The sequence below is a fragment of the Gopherus flavomarginatus genome, chromosome 25 (assembly GCF_025201925.1).
Source record: "Gopherus flavomarginatus isolate rGopFla2 chromosome 25, rGopFla2.mat.asm, whole genome shotgun sequence".
NCBI classification, from domain to species: Eukaryota; Metazoa; Chordata; order Testudines; family Testudinidae; genus Gopherus; species Gopherus flavomarginatus.
Window position 1 is genome coordinate 2,185,872 of NC_066641.1, and position 22,776 is coordinate 2,208,647.

At 48.2% G+C, this 22,776-nt stretch overlaps 1 protein-coding gene and 1 long non-coding RNA gene across 2 annotated transcripts; one reads left to right on the top strand and one right to left on the bottom strand.

Annotated features, from left to right (window-relative positions):
* Positions 1–10,914: 10,914 nt before the first annotated feature.
* LOC127040629 (uncharacterized) lies at positions 10,915–13,833 on the top strand. Its single transcript, XR_007771475.1, has 2 exons — positions 10,915–12,441; positions 13,625–13,833. It is a non-coding gene; the product is annotated as an uncharacterized LOC127040629 (long non-coding RNA).
* A 5,071-nt stretch (positions 13,834–18,904) lies between these two features.
* HEXIM1 (HEXIM P-TEFb complex subunit 1) lies at positions 18,905–20,575 on the bottom strand. The gene has a single exon (XM_050934979.1). The coding sequence runs from the start codon at positions 20,279–20,281 to the stop codon at positions 19,316–19,318; it is 966 nt and encodes a 321-aa protein (XP_050790936.1). The 5' UTR covers positions 20,282–20,575; the 3' UTR covers positions 18,905–19,315.
* Positions 20,576–22,776: the final 2,201 nt, after the last annotated feature.

Here is a 22,776-nt window from a genome sequence, read left to right on the forward strand (position 1 = left end):
ATCCCATAACACCACCACCCCCCCGTGCTCCAGCCAGGTCTAGGGGCAAAAGAGGGGAGCGCAGCCTCCGCAGATCATTGAATCCTTGGTCTCTGAGGCCACTCCAATAACGTAACCAATTCCTGCCAGATATGGGGATCGCAGATTCTGTGCTAGCCCCATAAACAGCTGGATTAAGCCAATCCTTCAATCATTTCACAGAGGCGACAGAGCGGTGACTTCAGTCACTGCTGATCTGGACTATATTTGAAGTGGTGACTTGGAGACGAAAGGCTCTGTCTCCCATCACCCACCCAGGAGCCAGCCAGCCCTCTATTTACTTCTCACTCCTATGATATGAAGCAGCCCGTTCCATGATGGCTCTACGGACACGTTCTCATTTTTTTTTTATCTCAGACTTCTAAAAAAACAGACACATAGGCTCTTTGAACCATGAAAGTTTAAAAACTAACAAACTTGAGACAACAAACAACTTTAACTTAATCTTGGGGTTAAAAATAGTGCACAGAGACAAATCAAACCATTACTCAGCACTTCAGCCCATGGGCTGGTGCAGCACACACACAAACATACGTAGCCTTTATAGTAACGAACAGCAGGTCCAAAACAGCCTCCGCACTCCAGAGACTTCTCTTATTACTGGCCAGCAACATCACCGAGACTTGGCTGGATAATTAAAGCCAAGTGTGACAGCTGGGAGAGTTTCTCTGTGTTTATTTGGGTGGCTTGTCCTCTCCAAAACAATCGCTATAAACACAAGAGCTAAAAATAATTTTCGAGCCACAATGGCAATCATTTAGGTTTTAAACATGTGCTTTTTTAAATGGAGTTGGTCTAAAGAGATCATAGGGTTTTAATTCTGCCTGTGCTTCTAGACATCCGTGCCCTGAGTCAGCAAGGCATGTGAGCAGCAAAACAGAGTCTCAAATTAGGCACATGCTTAAATACCCTGCTGAACAGGGGTCTTGGCTATCCAGATTTAAGACTGTCATTCCCAATGTTTCAGCCAAGTGTTGCGCACCCTGCACTCCCATTGTGTTTGATAGGAGCAGCAAGGGCACAGCTCCGCTCAGGATCAGGCCCTAAATCAGAACAAAGTCAAGAAGATCCCAGAAGCAACAGAAAACAAGCCCTTGAAAGAAAGGAAGACAGGCTCACACTGCACTCAGGCCTGTGCTGGAGACACACGACGAGGTAATAGCAGGCAGGAGGCTCTGCCCGCTTCCCTAAGTGACATGGAAAGTCCCATTTAAACTATCCACCTACCAGGAGGCAAGATCTGGTTACAGTGCAGCGGACCCCACACATGCTTTGGTCTTGCAGCTATGAAACAAGCCCAGGAAAAGCCTGAACGCTGCTTGGGGATTTGTCTAAGCCATGATTTGGCTCCATTGCATGCTGCAAAGCTGAACCATGCTTGAACTGTGCCTGGGGACTCCAGGCCACACGCCTGAACTCCCCCCAGGGTAGCTGGCACCTACAGAAAGGGTTAGTCCGTGGGGTGTTGGGCTGGCGAGAGTCTCAGCGTGATGAAATTCTGTCCACACTAGTTAAGGAATCCCTGCTGTCTGTGATCCCAGCATGGCCAGGGCCTTTAACGAGTCTCCTCTAGACCTTAACATACTCCGAGGTCTCCTGAGATTTACAGGCAGGGGGGACACGTGAGTAACGTTTGCATCCTCTAATGGGGGGGTGAGTATTTGGTCATTTAAAAAGCTGCAGACTGGGATTTCCAAAGGAGATCTGGCAAGTTAGAGGCCAAGCTTCATGGGCTCTGGGCACCTAACTCCCTTGGCAAGCCCCAGCCTGGATCCCAGATTTCAGGGTGCCACTGAAGGCAGGGGCAGGAGAGGAAAGTGTCAAGGGCCTGCAGCCTCTGAGAAAAGCCGGGGCAGTCTGCACACCAACAACGAGACGTCTAAATGCGCCAGCCCTTTCTCTCTTACCAGCTGCTGGGTCTCAGCTCAGACAGCTCGACGGCAAACCCCAGCTGCTTCACCCTGCTCTGCTCCCTCTGCAGCTTCTTGATTGTTTCCTCCTTCCTGGAGAGGCATTCCTCCATCCCTGGGCATGCCCCGACCAACCTTCTTGCTCAGGCTCTCCACCTAGGGTTGCCAGCTTTCTAATGACCGTTAATGGGCCCCCCGAAGGTCCTGCCTCCTGCCCCGCCTATTTCCCCAAGGCCCCACCCCTGCTCCGCCTCTTCCCTTGAGGCCCCGCCCCACTCCACCTCTCCCCGCAAAGCCCCGCCCCTACACGCCACATGCCGCCATGGGCAGCCTGGCCCTGGAAGTGGCGGCTGCTGCTGCTAGGCTGCCTCCTTCCTTCCACTTAGGGTTGCCTCAGATAAAAAAACATGGATGTCAGGGCTAGTCAAATGGCACCCGGACACACAAGCTGAAACCTGGACTGTCTGGGTGAAAACCAGACGGGTAGCAACTCTATCTCCACGTGGTCTCTCTCGTGTATCTCTGGAGGAACTCGCCTTGGTCTCATCACTTCTGCCCACCCATCTTTCTCCTCCAAGAAATCTTCCTGGCTGGTATCATCTGACTTCACTGCAGTTCTCTTGGGGTAAAGGCCAGTCGGCAGATCCGGCTCCTCCTAGTCATGATTCTCCATCAGGAACTGAGAGATGTTGTAAGGAGCCACTGGCTGCCCCTTGGTGAACATCTCTGCCCTCACCCTAGAAGCCTGTTGGCTTTGCTTCTCAACCACCTGCTGCTTCTCCTTCCAGCTGAGCTCAATATGTGGCTTCCAATGCCTCTCCTTCTTGGAGAGCCTTCTCCTGGTCTTCTTCCTACCCTGGGAATCGCCAGCGCTTTGGTTCTCATTCTGCAGCAAGTCCAGCTCCTTCACGGGCCACAGGCCTCCATGGTGAGCCCCAGCCCTAATGGCACCACGTCAGCCATCGATGCACCTTACAAAAAAGGGGCCTTGGCAGTCTGTGAACTGAGGTTGATAAAAGTGTTACATCACACAGCCGGAGTCACCTCAAGGGGCCAGCGCTGCCTAGAAACAGAGACAGGCCTTCGAACACCGGTACGTTCTCATCTGGTCTTGGAAAAGCATGTGCTTGTGTTGCTTTCTGTTTGAAAACAGCATCTCCTAAAGGCAGGTTCGCCTTGTGGACTAGGCACTGGGCTGGGACTCAGGGGACCTGGCTGCAATTCCTGGCTCTGCCACGGGCTCCATGCGTAACTTGGGCAAGTGACTGAACCTCTCAGTGCCTTTGATCCTCACCTGCATAATAGGGATAGCTGTCCCGTCGATTAGGCTGTGAGCTCTGTAGGCAGGGCCTGTCTCTCACTGCCTGTGCAGCACCCGGCACGGCTCTGATCCTGGTTACTCTAGGGTGCTGCTCCCCTGCAAATACAAAGGTACTGGCGGCTGCAGTGTGTCACACTGGGGATCCCAGACACATGGACACAGGGAGGCTGGGCTGCCCCCTTGCTGTTGCAGGGATGGGGAGGCTGGACTGCTCCTCTCTTGCCCCTTCAGATCCGAACAGCCCCGTGAAGGTGATGCACGGCACCGCGGAGTTCATGGCCCCGGAACTGATCGCCTTTGAGCTGGTGGGATTCACCACGGACACGTGGAGCATCGGCGTGATCTGCCACATCCTGTACATTGCTTCCCATTAAAAGCCTGTAATACAATTTAGAATACTTTCACCTACATACACAGTAAAACTCTACCAGCCAGATACACAGTTGCAAATACAGAAAAACAATTAAAAAGACTAAACTGTCTTTCTACTTTTGTACTTACAAAATTGGAACAGAAGATTAGAGAGCCTGTAGGTATGTGTGGTCACTCTCAGAGCCTAGAGAGAACAAAGCAAAACCCAAAACCCACAAACAAAGGCTTCCCTCCACCTAGATTTGAAAGTATCTTGTTTCCTGATTGGTCCTCTGGTCAGGTGTTTGGGTCCCTGTTTGTTAACCCTTTACAGGTAAAAGAGACATTAACCCTTAACTATCTGTTTATGACAGGCGCGATCTGCCACATCCTGTACGTTGCTTCCCATTAAAAGCCTGTGAGGACGCATCAGACACATGTATCCGACGAAGTGGGTATTCACCCACGAAAGCTCATGCTCCAATACGTCTGTTAGTCTATAAGGTGCCACAGGACTCTTTGCTGCTTTTACAGATCCAGACTAACACGGCTTCACCTCTGAAGCCTGTGAGGGAAATCCCGGCTGAGCGAGTAATAGCCTCTTCTCTTGCTCCCCTCCTGCTGGTGCTAAGATTTGAGTGCTTGACTTTGCAACCATCTTCAATGCTCCTTTAACATATGAGTTTGGGGTAATTTCCATCCTTTCTAAAAAGTAAGCTGAAAACCCAAGTTTCCATCCTGCAGAGCCATGTGACTCTCCCCCCGCCACCCCCCGGCAGGGCTGGATGGGACTTGTATCATTCTCACTTTTAAAATACGCCTATAGACACCATCGAGTGCTATGCGCCGCTGGCCCAGACATTAACAGTTACAACATAAACCTAGGCCCAGGACTGCTCATGAATCTACTATCGCGGCCCCATTCTCGACGGCCTGAACACACGGGGGAAAAGACGGACGTTGCAGCATAATCTGAAAGGGGGGCTCCGATGGACCTAATGGGGGAGCAAGTTCCAAAAGCAAAGAACCCCTGGGAAATGCCCTGCCAGCAGCTCCCCTTCATTCCTCCCAAGGGAGCAGCAGCTTGGGCACCTCGGCTGCTCCCACTGGTGGAGAGAACATCTCCCAGGCCCCAAAACATTTAGGGCTCTATAAGGTAAAACTAACACCTTGATGGTATGAAGAGGGGAGCAGAGAGTAGGACAAGAAAGGTGACTTTACCCCTGTACACAGCACTGGGGAGACTGGTGCTGGAATGTGGTTATAGTTCCCTCCACAATTTTAAAAGGATGCTGAAAAATTGGAGAGGGAGCAGAAAAGAGCCACAAAAATGATTCAAGGGCCCAAGAAAATGCCTTACAGAAGAGATTCCCCAAACTGTGGGGCGCACCTCAGCTTGTGGAGGAACATCTGGGGGCGCAGCAAGGCACCACCCAGACCCTGCCCCGTCCCCAGCGTTGGCACAGCTCACTGCCGGCCCCATCCCCAGCCTCATGCCACAGCTCGGTGCCAGACCCACACCCAGCTGTAGCTCCAGCCTCGGCCCCCTTACCCCGTCTGCATTCCCTCTCCCCTCCCCCAGGCTGCATCTCCACTCCCAGCCCCGGGGAAGCATAGACAGAGGTAAGGGGTGGTGTGACCCTCAAGGCTTTGGGGACTGCTGTCTTACAGTCGGAGACTTAAAGAGCTCAATCTGCTCAGCTTCCCAAAAACACTGAGAGGTGACTTCATCCTTCTATTCCTATCCCCCTTCCCACAGCTCCTGAGCCCTCTGCATTCAAATCAGGCTGTTTCTTCCTACTCCTGCATACTACCTGGGCACTGACAGGGCAGGAGAGAGAATCTCCCTGTCAGGGGGCCTGGCTCCCCAGCAGTCTACAGGTGCAATGGCACGGAAAGTTCTGCTCAGACCCTTCAGCCATAAGACAGACTCCTTGCTCAGGTGCTCTGTGGGAATGGTGCATGCTCAGGCCTGGTCCACACTACGCTGTTAAACCGATTTTAACAGCGTTAAATCGATTTAACGCTGCACTCGTCCACACTACACTGCTCTTTATATCGATTTAAAGGGCTCTTTAAATCGATGTCTGTACTCCTACAAAACAAGAGGAGTAACACTAAAATCAATATTACTATATCGATTTAGGGTTAGTGTGGACGCAAATCGACGTTATTGGCCTCATTCTTTTACAGTAGCTACCCACAATGCACTGCTCCAGAAATCAACGCTAGCCTCGGACCATGGACGCACACCACGGAATTAATGTGCCTAGTGTGGAAGCACACAATTGACTTTATAATATCTGTTTTATAAAATCGGTTTTAGCTAATTCAAATTTATCCTGTAGTGTAGACGTACCCTCAGACTGAGCTGTGAGGGGATGGAGCATGCTCACTGCAGATGGACTATTTGGAAAACAAGTCCCCACTGAGCATGTGCAAACTGCCATTTTTTTTTCCAGAGGCTTATAATTTGACCATATTGGGGTGGATAATCATAGGGACAGTAAAAGGCACCTCCCTGACACAAGGGCAACTTCTCTGAGAAATTTCAAATTCCTGCTCCAGAGCACTGAGGCACTATGGCGTGTTAATGAAATAGCATTAAAGAATTTGCTTCTAACTTAAGTCTCAGAGACTGCTGAACCATTTTAACTAATGCCCCTCCCAAAAAACCCTAAACAAATAAAAAAAATGGCCGAGACTCAACATGGAAAATTTCTGCGGCATTAGTTGAAGTTTGGCAACGTTATCAGCAACTGAAAACAGGGTCTTATAATGGAAAGCATCAGGCAACCTTTACTATAGGTGTTGCTACCAACGCTGCTGCTAATGAAGATCATAGGCACACAATACTCACCCAAATGCAACTATTTCTCCCTGATCTTAAGAGGACACAGTTTGGACAAGTACAGCCCTAAACTGAAATTTTGTAATTACTTACAAAACCTAAAGCGAAAAGCAATATTTCCATGGTGTTTGGGGCTGTTTTTGTAATTCAAAAGGAGATAGTTAAAAACAAAATGACTTCTACCATTCTCCTGCAGTTCTGGTAGCTGAAACATTGCAGAAAATGCTTGTGCATGAGAACCAGAAAGTGAAACTGTTTAGAAACCATAGAATATCAGGGTTGGTTGGAAGGGACCTCAGGTCATCTAGTCTAACTCCCTGCTCAAAGCAGGACCAATCCTCAGACAGATTTTTATCCCAGATGGCCCCCTCAAGGACTGACCTCACAACTTGGAGTTTAGTAGGCCAATGCTCAAACCACTGAGTGATCCCTCCCCCTAAACATTTTTTCTTAGAATAACAGGGTTAGAAGGGACCTCAGAAAGTCATCTAGTCCAATCCCCTGCTCAAAGCAGGCCCAATCCCCAGGCACATTTTTGCCCCAGGTCCCTATAATGGCCCCCTCAACGATTGAACACACAACTCTGAGTTTAGCAGGCTAATAGCTCAAACCACTGAGCTATCCTTCTCCCCCAGCTATTAAAGCTATGCAATATATAGATATAGGTATACGAGGGAAGGGTAGAAGACAATGATTTGCATAAGTAAATAAATAATGCCCATTTCATTCTGGGCCATTTCCACTCCCCAAATTTTACACATTTTTACAAAATGGTTGGGGTGTATTATTTGTTACTGGGTTGTTGTTTTTTTCAGAATACTTGAAATTTCAAAATGTTGCATGTTTCAATGTGAAAACTGACCTTCAGTGGAATGAAGTTTTGAATTTCAAAACTGAGGTTGTTTGCTTTAAAACTGGAATCAGAAAGATTCTTAGCATGATGCACTTTGCGTCTTTAGGCACCCAAGTACCTTTCAAAATCTGGCTCCTGGTCCATTGTGCCAACTAGCGCAGGACTGGTTTTCTCAATGTATTTTCTCTGGCCAAACTACTAATGCTGTGTTGTTTTTTTTTAAAATGCTTTAGCAAACTATAGGACAAAAAAGCTAAGAAATAAAATCAATTTGCACTGTTTACCACAACAGAGCATGTTTAACACAAAATCTGTGACCAACACACAAAGCTGCAGCAGGGTAAAAGCATCCCCGCCCCCAAAGTATATTGACATTACTCTGTCACATTGTTCACCAGAATTAAAACTTCCAGAAAGTCTGACAATAATGGCATCACATCTGAGGCAGTTTATGATACCCTGGATCAGCCACTAAGGCTGCTTAGCAGATGGATTATCAAGGCAGGCAACACTGCATCTGGTAACAACAGGAGAAACACTAGGAACATTTGTGAAATTAAATCACTGCCCCCAAGCCTCCTAGTTTCTCTGTCACAGAGCATTCCTGTGCTGTCTATAAAGGGATCGATCCTGCAGACTGCTCCATAAAGGCAGACCCCTGTGTCCACAAAGGCAGCAGTTTGCAGGATTGGGGCTTAGACTATAAACTCTTTGGAGCAAAAATCATGCTTTCCTTTTTAACGTCTGTACAGCACCAAGCACACTGTCAATATTTAACAAAGGGGCAGAAAAATAGCACCATTAGTACCTGTCCATTTCTGCTAGAAGAGGGAGACATTTTTCTTTCTCTAAGGCGCTCCGTCATTTGGGAACTTTTATGTTTGCTAGTAACATCTTTAAATAAGGGAAAGAGATCAAAGAGTTAAGTGCCTGCATTTTGCAACAAAAGGGAGGGCCTAAGATCCAGCTAAGCTTCCCACTGCAGGTCCTACTATGCGGGCAAGGAAGACAGGGATCATTGAGCCGTGACGTTCCACACAAGTTTGGGAAAAACACAACGTGAAATTTTAAATGTCTCATTAGACACATCCCTTCCTCCCAAGAACAACTGCATCCAAAATGAAATGATTCCCTCCAAAGTGAGCTAGAGAGTCTGCCGTGGGTCTACAAAGTAGCAGCCCCAGTTCTGTGCTGTTTTCCAAAATGTGTAAGATCATGTTTTTGGTTTTTTTTTAAAAGTCACTTCTCAGTCTCTACGACTATTGGCTGGACGGAGAGGCAACATTCTCACCACCTCTTTGCTTTTGGGGAAGAAAAATGGCTACAGGCAATTGCAAGCCATACAGCATTAGAAAAAGTCATGCATTTTGCAGATGTAGCTAATTAAAACCATTATGCTTGGTGCATTTCTGCATATGTATTTCCTTCAAACAATTACATTCCCAGTGGGGGCAGGCTGCAAACTGAATATGAGAACTTGTGCTTTGTGGATCTGTAACTGTTTGATGGAAATACATTTTTTGAAAAAGATTTGGGGATTATTTTCAAGAAACTGCTTTGAAATGGCAACAAGAAAACTCAAGCATTTTTCTGGTATATTTTAATCAATTATATCTGGGCAAAAAGGTTTGAGAAATTTATTTTGCAGGAAGTAGATTGCAAATCGCCAGGGAACACTGCAGCATTTTTTCAGAGATGTTTACATCAAATTGCATTTGGTGAGTGAGAGGCTGCAGATTGCAAATGGAAAACCCATGCATTGTGCAGGATTAAAGGATGACATTGGAGGAATCGTCTGAGGGGGATACTTAGGGGCAATGCCTGCAAATTGCAGGAGGTTATGTCTTGCACTGTGCAGGTATATTTAGATGAACTGATGACACTGGAGGGGATAGCAGGGTGTGTGCAGTTGTTTATGGGGCATGCCTGCAAACTGCGATGGGCAGGTTAGCACAGGGGTGTGGGTGGACTGGGTTAAGGAGCCTGCAAGGGAACGCATATGCCCCGTGCTGAGATTTCCCACAGCTGTCAGCTCAAAACCACTATCCTATCTGCTCCTCACACCAGGTGCAGCCCCAGGGCCACCCTCCCCTTGTCCTCGCCCCCCTGGGTGGGAGAAACCGCAGCCGGCCCGCTAGGAGAAAGAAGCGACAGCTGTTTGGAGCGGTGCCTCACGGGATTTATAGTCCCTTCCTGTCCCTACGTCCTATTCAACTTCGCGGGCTCCTTCGCTCATGATGGACCACAATTCCCACAAGCCCCTGCAGCAGCGCTCTTTGCCTTACGCACGTTCCTCAGTGAAGGCTTTTTCCATTGGTCTGAAGGTCTGCTGCCAATCATCCGACGGCGATGGCTGATTGGGCGAGCGGACCGCTCCGACTTGGACGGCCGTAGCCGCCGGGGGAGCGAGGTGGCGGCCATTTTGTGTGGCGGGCTGGGCCGGCCCTCGGCCGCAGCGGGCGCGCCGCGGGGAGGGGCTGCTCCCCTCACGGGCCCTCGCCCCCTGCTAGCGCGGCCCGCGGACCCCCCGTGGCCCTGCCCCTCCCTCCCCACAGCGGGAGCCTCGGGGCTCGTCCCGCACCTCGCAGCCGAACGGGGAGGCGAGCCCGGGCGGGCCCGTCTGGCCTCGGGAGGGGGCCGGGCTCGGGCACGCGCCTTGCCTCGCGCTTGCAGCCCCGCGTGCCCGGGGTCCCGACCCCCGAGGGGGCAGCTCGTGCGGCGGGCCCGGTTGAGCCCGAGCGAGACCCCTAAGGGTCGCCAGCAAAAGCCCGTCTGGGCTCGCAGCAGCCGTGGGCTGACCCCAGCCCCCTGTGGGCCTTGTCACGTGCACCGCCCCCCGTGTGGGTGGGGAGAGCTCCGGGGGGGGTGCACGAACCGGGAGCAGGGCCGCGGGGCTTCCTATCCCCCCCCCGGCCCTAGCCTAGCCCAGCCCAGCACTGGCGGGAGGGGCACGCAATGCCCTTGCAATCCAGTGAGTAAACGCGGCCACTGGGCATTGCTCAGCTCCAGGGTCAAGGACCCCTGCCCAGTTCAGTAACACGCAAAAGAGACGACGTGTTTGCGGAGGAAATAACTAACCCGGTTCTTTTGCTGCATAATCACTTAGCTGAAAAGTACTTGGCCTCCAAAGTGCAATGCAGCGCTCTTTGTTACACTTGTGTTCAAAAGTAATGGCTGGTTTGCTAATACTCCGCAGTGGCTTTTAAACTCAAGTGAAACTTGTTTCTTTTGGGTGGATACGGGCTTGGGAGTCGGGAGATGTGAAATCTGGGCCTCGCCATTTACTTGTATTTTAATCTCTTGCAATCCTGGGTCTTCTGGGCTTCAGTCTCTTAATGTGTATAGAGGTGATAAAACAATCCAGTGTGATTATTTTAATGTGCGGATTGTATTGTTTTTGTAATTGAAAGCCAAATTCAGATCTTTTACTCCAGTGTAAGTCTGAAGTAACTTCATTGACTGCAAGAGAGTTAGGCCTTGGCTACACTGGCGCTTTGCAGCGCTGCAACTTTCTCGTTCAGGGGTGTGAAAAAACACCCCCCTGAGCGCAGCAAGTTACAGCGCTGCAAAGCACCAGTGTAAACAGTGCCCCAGTGCTGTAAACTAATCCCCTGTGGGAGGTGGAGTACCTGCAGCGCTGGGAGAGCACTCTCTCAGCGCTGGCGCCACGACCACACTCGCAACTTCAAAGCGCTGCCGCGGGAGCGCTCCCACGGCAGCGCTCTGAAGTTGCAAGTGTAGCCATACCCTTACTCCAGATGGACACCAGTGTAAGTGAGCAGAATTTGAACTAGTGTTGGTACACAAATACAAACATCCATAGTTACCCAAATACCTGATGATAGAGTTCTCAAAACAATCCCTGGTGCACGCTTATTTTTAATACTGTATAGAAATTAGAATAAATAGTTTCTAGGAAAAACTAATAATTTTTGAAAATTTACTTAATTTTTCTGTTAATTTCTAAATACTTATCTGACTCTGAGATCAGATAATTAATACAAAGTTAGTCTTGTTTCAGAAACCAAACATGGATATAACTGAGAGGAAGATCTAATTTTATTTTGAGTGAACTTTGATACAATAACTTGCATTTTCCTAGAAAATGTCTCTTTTCCATGCTTCTACTGTACTTTATTATACAGTATAATTTTCTAGGCAGTGTACTGGAAAATGATCCCTGACTATAATCCTTTATTTTATGCATTTAAACCATACCACACCCCAAATTCCCCCAGGGAATTTTCACTTGTTGAACCCAATGGATCACATTTAATGTGGCCTCCTCTCTGCTGCTATTATGAAGTGAGGCAACAACTGTCAGTGTGCCATTTGTAGAGATTTTTTAAAAAGTACCTGCCTGTCTCAAGGCTAGGACTTGACTGGTAACTTTTCAACTAGTTGTTGAAATACCCTGATAAATGAGTGATTAGTTTCATTACTTTAGCTGTTAGAAAGGAGCTGGAGAGAAACAAAATAAGTGAGTAGCACGTTCCTCATGTGCAAACCTCAAGATGATAGAGGTGGCATGAAAGGCAGTTCTTGAGATGGCACAAACAGGTCCAGCATCCTGATGAGCAGTGGGAATTGTGACAGTGTGTATGGTAATTATCTTGATGCATGGGTAATGTCTCAATGCTGTGGTACATGAAGGGTATGGTTCACTTTTTAATGTATTTAACATATATGTATACTGCTTAAAGCATGGCTGGGGACTAGGAAATCTGGGTTGTATTTTTGACTTTTTCATAGACTCACTGTGCAACTTTGGACAAGTTACTTAGGCCCAGCTCCACAAAGATATTTAGGTTCCTAACTTCCACCTTTGTGGATCTGGGCCTTAGCCACAGTTTCTTCTACCTGTGGAATGAGTATAATGCTGACCTGCCCAACAGTATCATGAGGTGTAGGTTGTAGTTTGTAAAACCCTGAGATTGAGTGCTGCCATTTTACTGAAAACTGTTTTACAAAATGTGCAACAGGAGTGATGAAGGATCTTTTACACTGGGAAGATCAAACTGAGCGGAGACAATTTCCTGCAGAAAATTCCTTGCTTGCATTACTCTGGAGTCAAAGAATATTTTGCTTCCATGCTGTTCCACTAGTTTATATAAAGGTTTGGCTTTTATTAATCATGGCTTACCCCCTTTTCTAACTGCCCAGGTGTATAACCATCTTCCCATATGACTTTTTTTTAATACCCAGTTATATTTAATTTAGCTCTGTTTTCATTTAGCTGCAGGTTTATGCTAATAATGGTTTTAAAACCATTTAAAAACCAAACTGAGGCCTGATTTAAATATCAAAAGTTGCTTAACTAAAGGTGTGATTTTTAAATTTATTTAGTTAAACTAGTACAACTTTGAGTGTCAGCACTCACATTGATTAGTTTAAACTAATCCACACCAGGTTTTGCACTGATAACTAAATTGATTAAGATAGGGGACTGTGCTCTCAATCAGGGCCCTAGAACTTGCTCCCCTCAGTCCAAAATAGCCCAAATTTGGTGACCTCGCCACACTGCGGAAGCCATCTGTTTGATGGGGCTTTTTGGAGAGGACTCAGGGTGTGTTCCCAGAGTTACGGGAGCTGGAAGGGAGCTTTTTTGTAGATGACTGACTGACTTAGTTACTTGTCCCTGTCTGTCTGGTTTTTTAAATGCTGCTGGGGTATTACTATGTTGCAACATTTAATTGTCAGGGCACTCAGTCTTTGTTACTATTTGGAGGAGGGATAGCTTAGTGGTTTGAGCATTTGCCTGTTAAATCCAGGGTTGAGTTCAGTCCTTGAGGGGGCCATTTAGGGAGCTGGGGCAAAAATCTGTCTCAGGATTGGTCTTGCTTTGAGCTGGGGGTTGGACTAGATGACCTCCTCCCTTCCAATCCTGATATTTTATTATTCTATTTAAATCTAAAGAAATGAAGTTCAACTGGTGCAAATTCTGTGTGTAGACAAGACCAAACATTCTGCTTTCCATTCTGAGCCTCTCCATTGCACTATATATGAAAAATTGATCCACATTGAGATGAGTGGCTTACAGGGCATACTGCCATGCCATCCTAGTAAAATATATATATTGCCTAAAACTCAAGTGTTCTCAGTGATCTAGTAATGCTTCAGGAACACCTTTTAGTTTTCATTCTTAGCACTATTAGGGGTATATATGGGTTGAGCATTTCAACACATTTGATACACTGTCCATTGATAAGGAAGCAGTTTTCAGATGATAGCATTACAATTTCCTCTCTATTCAGATGTTATTTTTAACTAGTGCTTGCTGGTCTCACTTTTTTCTGAAGGGAATGATTACACTATTCCAAGGGATGTGATCCAGAAAGACCTGCAAAGATTGCCCTCTGCCACCACTCTTATTAAATCCAGGAGGAGAACTCCTGTAGTTCCAGACCACAGGAATGGTTGTTACTCTGACACTTGCTAAATATAAAGGAAAATGTTATGCGAGTAATTATGGATCTGTTCACTATCAGAATTAAACCCTTTTCTTTTCATCAGGTAGTAACATGGAGTGTATAGTTACTCTTTTACAGCATTCATTACAACTAGCAAAATGAATCAGCATCCTGCTGATGCATTGCTCTCCACCCACATTAAAAGGGAGACCAGTTGTAACAGGATTTGATAGTATCTCTTTTTTTATATAATTTTGCATTTCTGGGATCAGCTGTTTCTTCATCTTGTGCCTAAAATAAGGGAAAGTATTCCAACAGTTCTATTTTTAGCAAGTGGAAAAACCTCACAATGAAATAAGTTTAAACATTCTCAGTCCAGAGATCCATTTTTTACAAATCATGTACAAACCTGATTCTCAGGCTCCTGTAATTGGCTGCTATAAAGTTGAAGTATATTTTGATCATCCTGCCTGTTTGTTCTGGCAGGAGCAAACAGAACTGCTGCAAGTGTGTTCCTTTCTGGCAGACCCCAGAGTCATGATGGGTGAGAACTCTGACATGCAGTCTCATAAGGCTGAATCCTGTCAGCACTATTGTTTAACATCTACGTACAACCAGTAGGCAATACTTAGATGACAGTGGCTGCAATGCCAGCAGCATGCCCCTACTATACAGATTTATTTTCTAGTGCAGTCTCCTTGATCTTAGTGAAGTGAAAAAATTGGAGCCTGCATAAAGGATACCTGGTGCAAACAACTAGTTAGAGGGAAATGCTTCAAAGAACTGGCAAGCATACTGCCTTACCCTTTGGGGACATATCTGCCCTCTTCAAGTTAAGCCCATGGTGCCTTCAGGTCAAACCAGACTCATTAGTGCCTTTGATACAGATTCACAGACTATCAGGGTTGGACTGGACCTCAGGAGGTCATCTAGTCCCACCTGCTGCTCAAAGCAGGACCAATCCCTAAACAGATTTTTGCTCCAGATCCCTAAGTGGCCCCCCTCAAGGACTGAGCTCACAGCCCTGAGTTTAGAAGGCCAATGCTCAAACCCTTGAGCTATCCTGCACCCCCCTGTGACAGCTGCAACCCTCAAAGCACTTACTTTCATCTTTGGCTACCAGGATTGCACCTGTTCCCCTCAGATGATCTGGCCTCAGCGGGGCATATGCTTAGGACTGCCAGTCTGGACTACTCTTCACTCTAGCTGGATCTAGACAAAAAGTTCACAGATGCATAATATAGAGGCCTGGCTCCAACAGATGAGCCCAAGAGCGTGTATTGCACTGGTGTTCTGCAACTTAAGACGATCTGCCTGTCAGTTACCAGATCGTCTACTGGTTGCCAAAACCCTTTAATGTGAGAGGCCAAGGGGTGGTGGGGGGGGGAGGAGGTGGAGGGAAACCTACCCCTTTCTAACCTGCCAACCCTCTTGTGGGGACAGCCTGTCTCTCTGCAGCATGTTCCATCACCTAGGATTGCCTGATGTGCTGCAGGTTAACAGGCATAAACACAAGAGAGCTGAAGACGACCCTTCTCACTGGAAATCCCTCTTAAAAAGTGATTAGAAATAACCCTACTCTCACCTTTTCACTAAATCACTCCTGAGGTCCAAAAACTCAATCCCATGTGGAAACCACTGATTAAATCAAAACATTGATTTGGAGACTTGCTAACACCTTTGTAAGTGTCCTGGAACAGACATCTGTTGAGTGTCTGAACTAGCTTGTAGAAATGTGTGCCAGTGAATGTGGGTTGTACTATAGTGTAGACTAGACACGAAGTTGTTTTATATTTGGGATAGCCAGTGCTGTGACATTTGACTAAACATTTCTTCATGTGTAATTAAATTTCTCATGTTAATGTTAGAAACTAAACTTCATGGTGGTATATTACTGTAAGTCAGGGGTAGGCAACCTATGGCACGTGTGCCAAAGGGGGCACGCAAGCTGATTTTCAGCAGCACTCATGCTGCCTGGGTCCTGGCCATCGGTCCAGGGGGCTCCCCATTTTAACTTAATTTTAAATGAAGCTTCTTAAACATTTTAAAAGGCTTATTTACTTTATATACAACAATAGTGTAGTTATATATTAAAGACTTAGAGATCTTCTAAAAACATTAAAAATGTATTACTGGCATGCAAAACCTTAAATCAGAGTGACTAAGTGAAGACTCTGCACACCACTTCTGAAAGGTTGCTGACCCCTGCTATAAGTTGAAGTGCCAATATTAAATGTTGAGGTTACGGTGCAATAATGCACATCTGCTATTTTCCTTCTTATAACCACCACCATACTGGGTCAGATCTAAGGTTGATCTAGCCCAGTACCCTGTCATCTGACAGTGACCAATACCAGGTGCCCCAGAGGGAATGCACAGAACAGCTAATCACAGAGTGATCCATCCCTTGTTGCCCATTCCCACCTTCTAGCTACCAGAGGCTAAGGCAGGGGTGGGCAAACTTTTTGGCCCAACGGCCACATCTGGGTGGGAAAATTCCATGCAGGGCTATGAATGTAGGGCTGGGGCACAGTGTGCAGGAAGGGGCTCAGGGCAAGGGGTTGGGGCAGAGGGATGTGGAGTGTATGAGGTGGCTCAGGGAAGGGGGTGTGGAGTGAACTCAGGGCAGGGGTGCAGGAGGGGGCTCAGGGCAGGGGTTGGGGTGCAGGTATGGGTCTCAGGGCAAGGAGTTGGGGTGCAGGAGAGGTGTGGCAGGGGGTTAGGGTGCAGAAGGGGTGCAGGCTCTGGCCTGGTGCTGCTTACCTGGAGCCACTCTGGGGTGGCAGCAACACGCAGTGGGGCTAAGACAGGCTCCCTGCCTGCCCCACTCCTGGAAGAGGCCGGCACCATGTGTCTGTGGCCACTGGGGGGAGGACAGACACTGGGTACAGCACGCTGCCCTCACCTGCAGGTACCTCCCCCAAAGCTCCCATTGGCTAGTTCCCCATTTCCAGTCAATGCGAGCTGTGGGGGTGGTGCCTGCAGCTGAGAGCAGCACATGGAGCCCTCTGCACCCCCTCCCCTAGGGGTCACAGGGACATGGTGCTGGCTACTTCTGGGAGCAGCACAGGGCCCGCAGCGCCAAGGGGTGGTAATCCCACAGCCTGTAGTTTGCCCACCCTGCGCTAGTGTCACCATCCCTGTTCATCCTGGCTAATAGCCATTGATAGACTTATCCATTTCTTTTTTGAACCCTGTTATAGTCTGGGCCTTCACAACATCCTTTGGCAAGGAGTTCCACAGGTTGACTGTGCATCATGTTAAAAAATACCTTTTGTTTGTTTTAAACCTGGTGCCTATTCATTTCATTTAGTGACTCCTAATTTTTACCACCAGTAAACAATACTTCCTTATTTACTTTCTCCACACCAGTCATGATTTTATAGAAACCATATTCCCTCTGTCATCTCTTTTCCAAGCTGTAAAGACCCCCCTCTTACTAATCTAGCCTCATGGCAGCTTTTCCACACCCCTAATCATTATTGTTGCCCTTTTCTGTACCTTACCCTCCATCCTACAAAATGTTATACAAACACAATCTTGCATGTTTTATAATTCAAAAGAATTAAATGATATGGAAATATTACATATAAAGTACTTGAAATAGTGGAAGTTTACAACCATAGTATTTATATTCCTTGGAGAGAATTTCATTTGTACTTGGAATTAACTCATTCCTTGCTGTTGAATTCTGCCATTCAGTCTTACACTACAGAAAGCTGATATTATGGTCCGTGGTGCCTCCTTCACACCAGACTTCCTTCTGTACAACTGAAGCTATAGTGCACCAGCCCGACTCTGCTGACTAATGTCATAGCAGAAGGAAAGACAATTAAGACAAGCCTATTTACCACAACTAGATCTTTAATATTTTGTTTTTTCTTTCCAAAGTTAAGAATGGATAGCAATACATGCCTTAAAGCAGAATTTCTGCAAGGAACATGTAGTTAAAATCCATTTTGATCCTTAATATTGAAGGCCCTAGGTCACTGCATGGCCAGCTGTTGTAGATTCTCTGGACTAATATGTACATTTCTATTTGAAATGTGGATTACTTGTGCTGCCCATCCCAACTGTAATTGCCTTTAGCTGGTGAATATAACTTGCTCCATTTGCATGTTGTAGTTTAAGCCCAGCTGCTGCTCAGACACTGACTAGATAGGGTTGGGTAAACTCTACATACAGGCTACTATCAAAATTGGTAAAAACAGTCACTCAGTATTAGGTTGAGGAATTGAAAATTGCATATGTTTAAATGGCTACTAGTTATGGCTTTATTATGGGTTAGGATGGCTGTATGTACTATCCACACCAGGTTGTCTTTTAGGGTGGAGGAGATCTCACTAGTCTGTGCACTGACAGAATGTCCTGTGATTACATACAAGTGCAAACATTTCAGCACAAGGGAAAACTGACACCACACTTCACTATACAGAGCGGTTTGGAGAGAAGAGATACCTCCTTTTTTCTCCCCTGTATCTTGCTTTTATTCTCATTCAGAGATTGGAAAGATAGGTTTTGAGATAATACAATTTTAACTGACCTACCTTATCCCCATCACTTGTGGGTCACATTTCTGTATATTAAAATTCCTAACGGTTATTGCACAATTTTACTAAGCATTTATTAAAGAATCAGACTTCTGTTCTGCAGTTTAAAGTATATTAAAAAAATCAAGGTGCCTATAAACACAAATGTAGGCAGTGCTTATTTAGGTTCTTAGCAGCTCTAGACAGATGAGAGAGAATAGACATTCAGAACTATCCTTGAAACTTAAAGCAGGCCAACATTAGTGTCATTTTTTGTTCAAATATGTTTTTGTAGTAGTCATCACTTGATAAAGTAGAAACAAAAGTAAAGAACCCACCACTTGCCCACCAACCCAGTTGCATTTACTTTTGTTACAGCAAACATATTTGCTAAGCCACCACAACACAAAATGTGTTTATATGAACCCACTTACATTAGAGCTTTAGAACTGGAAATAGAAGTTCTGTAGGCTGCAAGGAGCAGAGATGCAAAAGAATTAAGTCTAAGCCTTAGTTCTGTTGATTTTATATTAGGCAATAAGCCATTTAAAAATACAAATCACTAATAAATTATTCAAAACATATTCCCACCTAGGAGAATGCTATTTTGAATATTCTTCTAGAAATCACACTGAAACGGTTCCATTTACAAGTAATTAAATTTATTAGAACTCTATAATAATTTTATTGTTTTCAGAATTTGGCCGATTTACAATTCCCTAGGTTTTTCCCTCCCCCTGGATTTTTTTCCCCTTTTGGTTTAAACATAAAATGCATCATAAGTCGAGTCAAATTTACTTGCACATCAAAAAGACACACCCCTCCCCTTGAGTCACATCTATCTTAAAGGGGGGGAATTCTCAGTTGCACATAGTTAACAGAACACACACTACACTATAGCTATAGCTTCAAAAACAATACAAGGCTGTGGTTTATTCTGATTATGTATCATAAAAAGGATCCACTGTCTTTTATATACACATGTATATAATGTTACATTCCATCAATGTAAAAAGTCCCACCCCCACCCACCCATCCATCCCCAAAAGTTTCACTCTCCAAACTTGGAAAGAGATTTCTCCTGTTGTATGTGAAGTTCATTCTCTTTCAACAGCTTCAGGTTCTCAGCTCTCAACCTGTCCAGTTCCAGCTCTAGTTCTCTTACCCTAGGATCCTCTGCGGAGCCCCCCCCATATTTTTTGCTTTCCAGCCTCAGCCTGTTGTTCTCATCTTCCATCCTGGAAAGGCATTTTTCCAGCTCCAGGTACTCCTTGATCAGCTCCTGCTTGCTCATGTTCTGCAGGCTCTCCACATGGTACCTCTCGTAAGTCTCTGAGAAATCCCTCTGGAGAAACTCACTGCCGTCGCCTCCCATCCCGTCGCTGCCCCCGTCCTCGTCCGCTGCCTCCTCCAGGAAATCTTCCTCGCTGGTATCATCCGACTTGGCTGCCGCCTTCTTGGGGTAAAGGCCAGTCTTAAGATCCGGCTCCTCCTGGTCATGATCCTCCATCAGGAACTGGGTGGTGTTGTAAGGCGCCACCGGCTGCCCCTTGGCGAACATCTCCGCCCTGAGCCTGGAAGCCCGCTGGCTTTGCCTCTCGTCGAACAACTTCTTCTCCTCCCAGGTGAGCTTGTAATAGGGCTTCCAGTGCCGCTTCTTCTTGGAGGGGCGCCGCCTGTGCTTCTTCTTGCCCAGCTGCCGCTGCCGCCATTCCTCCTCGCCGCCCCCGGGGGGCCGCTCCCTGTGGCCCCCCGGCCCGGCGTAGCCCTGGCTCTGCGCGGCCGGCTGGGGCCCGGCTCTTTGTCCGTCGGCGGGAGGCTGCCCCTCCCCGGCGGCCCGTTCTCCGCCCCCCTCCGGGCGGCCCTGGCCCTGGCATGCCCCGGCGGGCGGGGACGCCTGACACGCGCTCTGCTCCGCCTGCTGCTCGGCCGGCTCCCGGCGCGCCGGGGCGGGCTCCGCGGCCGAGGCTTGGCCGGGCGGCGGCTGCGGGCGCTCGGCGAGGAGGGGGTCAGCCATGGCCGGGCCGCTCCTGCTGCTCGCTGGCCGGGGCTCGGCGCCTCGGGCGGGGCTCAGGGCCGAGCGCTCTCCCCGCGGCGCGCCCGAGCCTGGCGCATCTGGAGCGGGCGGCGCGGGGAGCGAGTCCGCGCCAGGCCCCAAGGGGTTAAATCGTCCGCGCGCGGCCACCAAGGGGTTAACGCGCCTGGTCCCGCCCCGGAGCTGGCCGCTGCCTGGCTGCTGCGCCGAGACCTGGCACACTCATCTCAGGTCCAGCCTCCTCCGCCGCCCGACCCGCCTTCCCCCAACGCTCCGCCTACCAGCCCCAGCGCTCCTAACTCCCAACTGCGGCTCGCAGCCCGCTGCCTCGCCTTATATAGAGGCACCAGACCCCGCCCCACTCCGCGCAAGCGCGCTGCCCATCCCGCGCCCCGGCGTATGCTGGGATTTGTGGTTTCCGGTCCCGATCGATTCCCTGGCCCGCGCCTGCTGGAGCGACTACGGTTCCCAGAGGCGCGGCGGGGCCTCCGCTGCGCCCAATCAGCTAGAGCAGTGGGCGTGGCTAGGCCCACAGTACCACCCATTGGCCTCCGAGGCTTCTTCGGGAAAACCATTGGTCCTTCATCTGCGGCTAGACCAATGAGAGAGTAGGGGTAGCACTTGGTCCCTACCATTGTTTTTCCAGGGGTCTTAAACGTGAACGGTTCCAAGCGACCTTCAAGGGGCTCGCTAAGGACAAAAGTCAGTAGCCGTACGGTCCCCTTTCTCTCAATGTGTGTGTCGCGGAATGTCCTATCTTCCCTCCCCATGACGAGGAATGGTACGATCCAAAATAGTCCTGGATGGCTTCGTGGGTTGAGCGGATGAGACTGTGGATTGCACCACTTCTCCGCCTCAGTCGCAGCGTGGGGGTAAGGGTTGGGAGGTGAACTCCGACTGGAAATGAGAGGGGCCTAAAAGCGACACACGCGTGGGAGGCGGAAGGACCCCAGGGATTGGAAACTACGTAAAATGTTAGGTGACTGTGATGAGACCTTGATCGAGCGGAGGAAGATGTAAACAAACCAGAGAGAGAGAAACAAGTCCCATCTTAAAGGGACAGTGTCTCCTCCTCGCAGCCTACCCCTCCCCCACGACTGGCCAAGCAGCTGCAGCAGACACAGAGCTGTGCTAGGAGAGGAGCCCGGACTCCTGGGGTCTCTCTTGGAGGGGCAAGTCCAGTGTTCAGAGCTGGGTTCTGAACCCAGGCTGCTGAGTTCCAGTCCTGGTTCACGTCCCTGCCCTAGCCAATCCCTGCCCTCGCTGGGCCTCAGTTTCCCCATCTGTAAAATGGGGCTAGGGGTTGATGTGTGTAAATCCCACCTCTCACGCACACTGCATGGGGTTAGCCTGTGCCAACTCGTCCCCTAGCACTGTCACGAGCTTCAGCACTGCAGGAGGATAGCTTTTGTTCCCCACTCCCTACCCACACACCGTCCCTGGATGAACAGCAAACCTGCTTTCCCCCATCTCCACTGGAAGCTCTGGCTCTGGGCTCTGAAATGAGTCACGGAGGAAAGATACGAGTGTGTGTCATCTCAGCACACCGCAGGGATAGAAACGGACCTCTGGAGCTAAACACAGAAGCAGCTTTAACAAACACATCTTTTGTGGATCAGGTGGGGAGCACCTAATATACGCTGACTGGTGGACTGCCCATGCACCTGACATGGCTGATCAGACAAATGTGGCCTACACAGACCTGGTCACAAGCATGTGAAATCAAGGTCTCCTAAATCCCATGCAAGCTCAGAACCTCACAACTCTGTGCTGTCTTATTCTGTACTGGGAACTGAGAAAGAGGGAACATCTCAAGATGCAGCAGTACTACGGGGGAGGGAGGGGGGCAGGTCTGCTACTGCTTGGTGTCCTGCAAATCATATGGGGCACAGACCACTGTCTCTTGGAAAGTTTCCAGGGCAGTTGTCAATGCTGCAGAGGCTAAGGTCCAGATCCTCAAAGGTATTTAGGCTCCTAACTTCCATTGCAATCAGAGATCTCGGCCTACATGCCCATTGGATGCTAGCATGTGTAGCGTTAGAATTAAAATGCCAGGCTTAATCTGACCTTCCATTAGAAGTACCAGGACTCTTTCCTTCACTCAATCCCCCCTCCATACCCCCCAGAATTAGAGGAACCAGGGATCTTTCACTGATAATGAAAGGGGATTGGGCCTGGGCTTGTCACTTCATTCTGCAAACTGCATGAAAGCATTGGAAGTGTTTCCCCCTCTCTTTCATATATTACATTTGGGTCTGTTTTGCATCCTGCAAATTTTGGAGGTCAGAGCAGCTGGCTAAATCTCTACATCTTTCTTGGATAGCCAGTGGGTTACTCCTGGTATAGTTCCAGACTGTGAGTACACAAAAATCGCCCTGCCTTTAACAAGCCAGCAATTCTGTTAAAGAAATCCTGAGGAAGAAGTCATGTGCATGGAAGTGCATCTGTGGTGTGTTAAGGAGGCAGCGTTCTCTAGT

Bases quoted from the DNA above. Each gene is read 5' to 3' on its own strand.
- HEXIM1 (XM_050934979.1), bottom strand. From the start codon at position 20,281: ATGGCTGACCCCCTCCTCGCCGAGCGCCCGCAGCCGCCGCCCGGCCAA.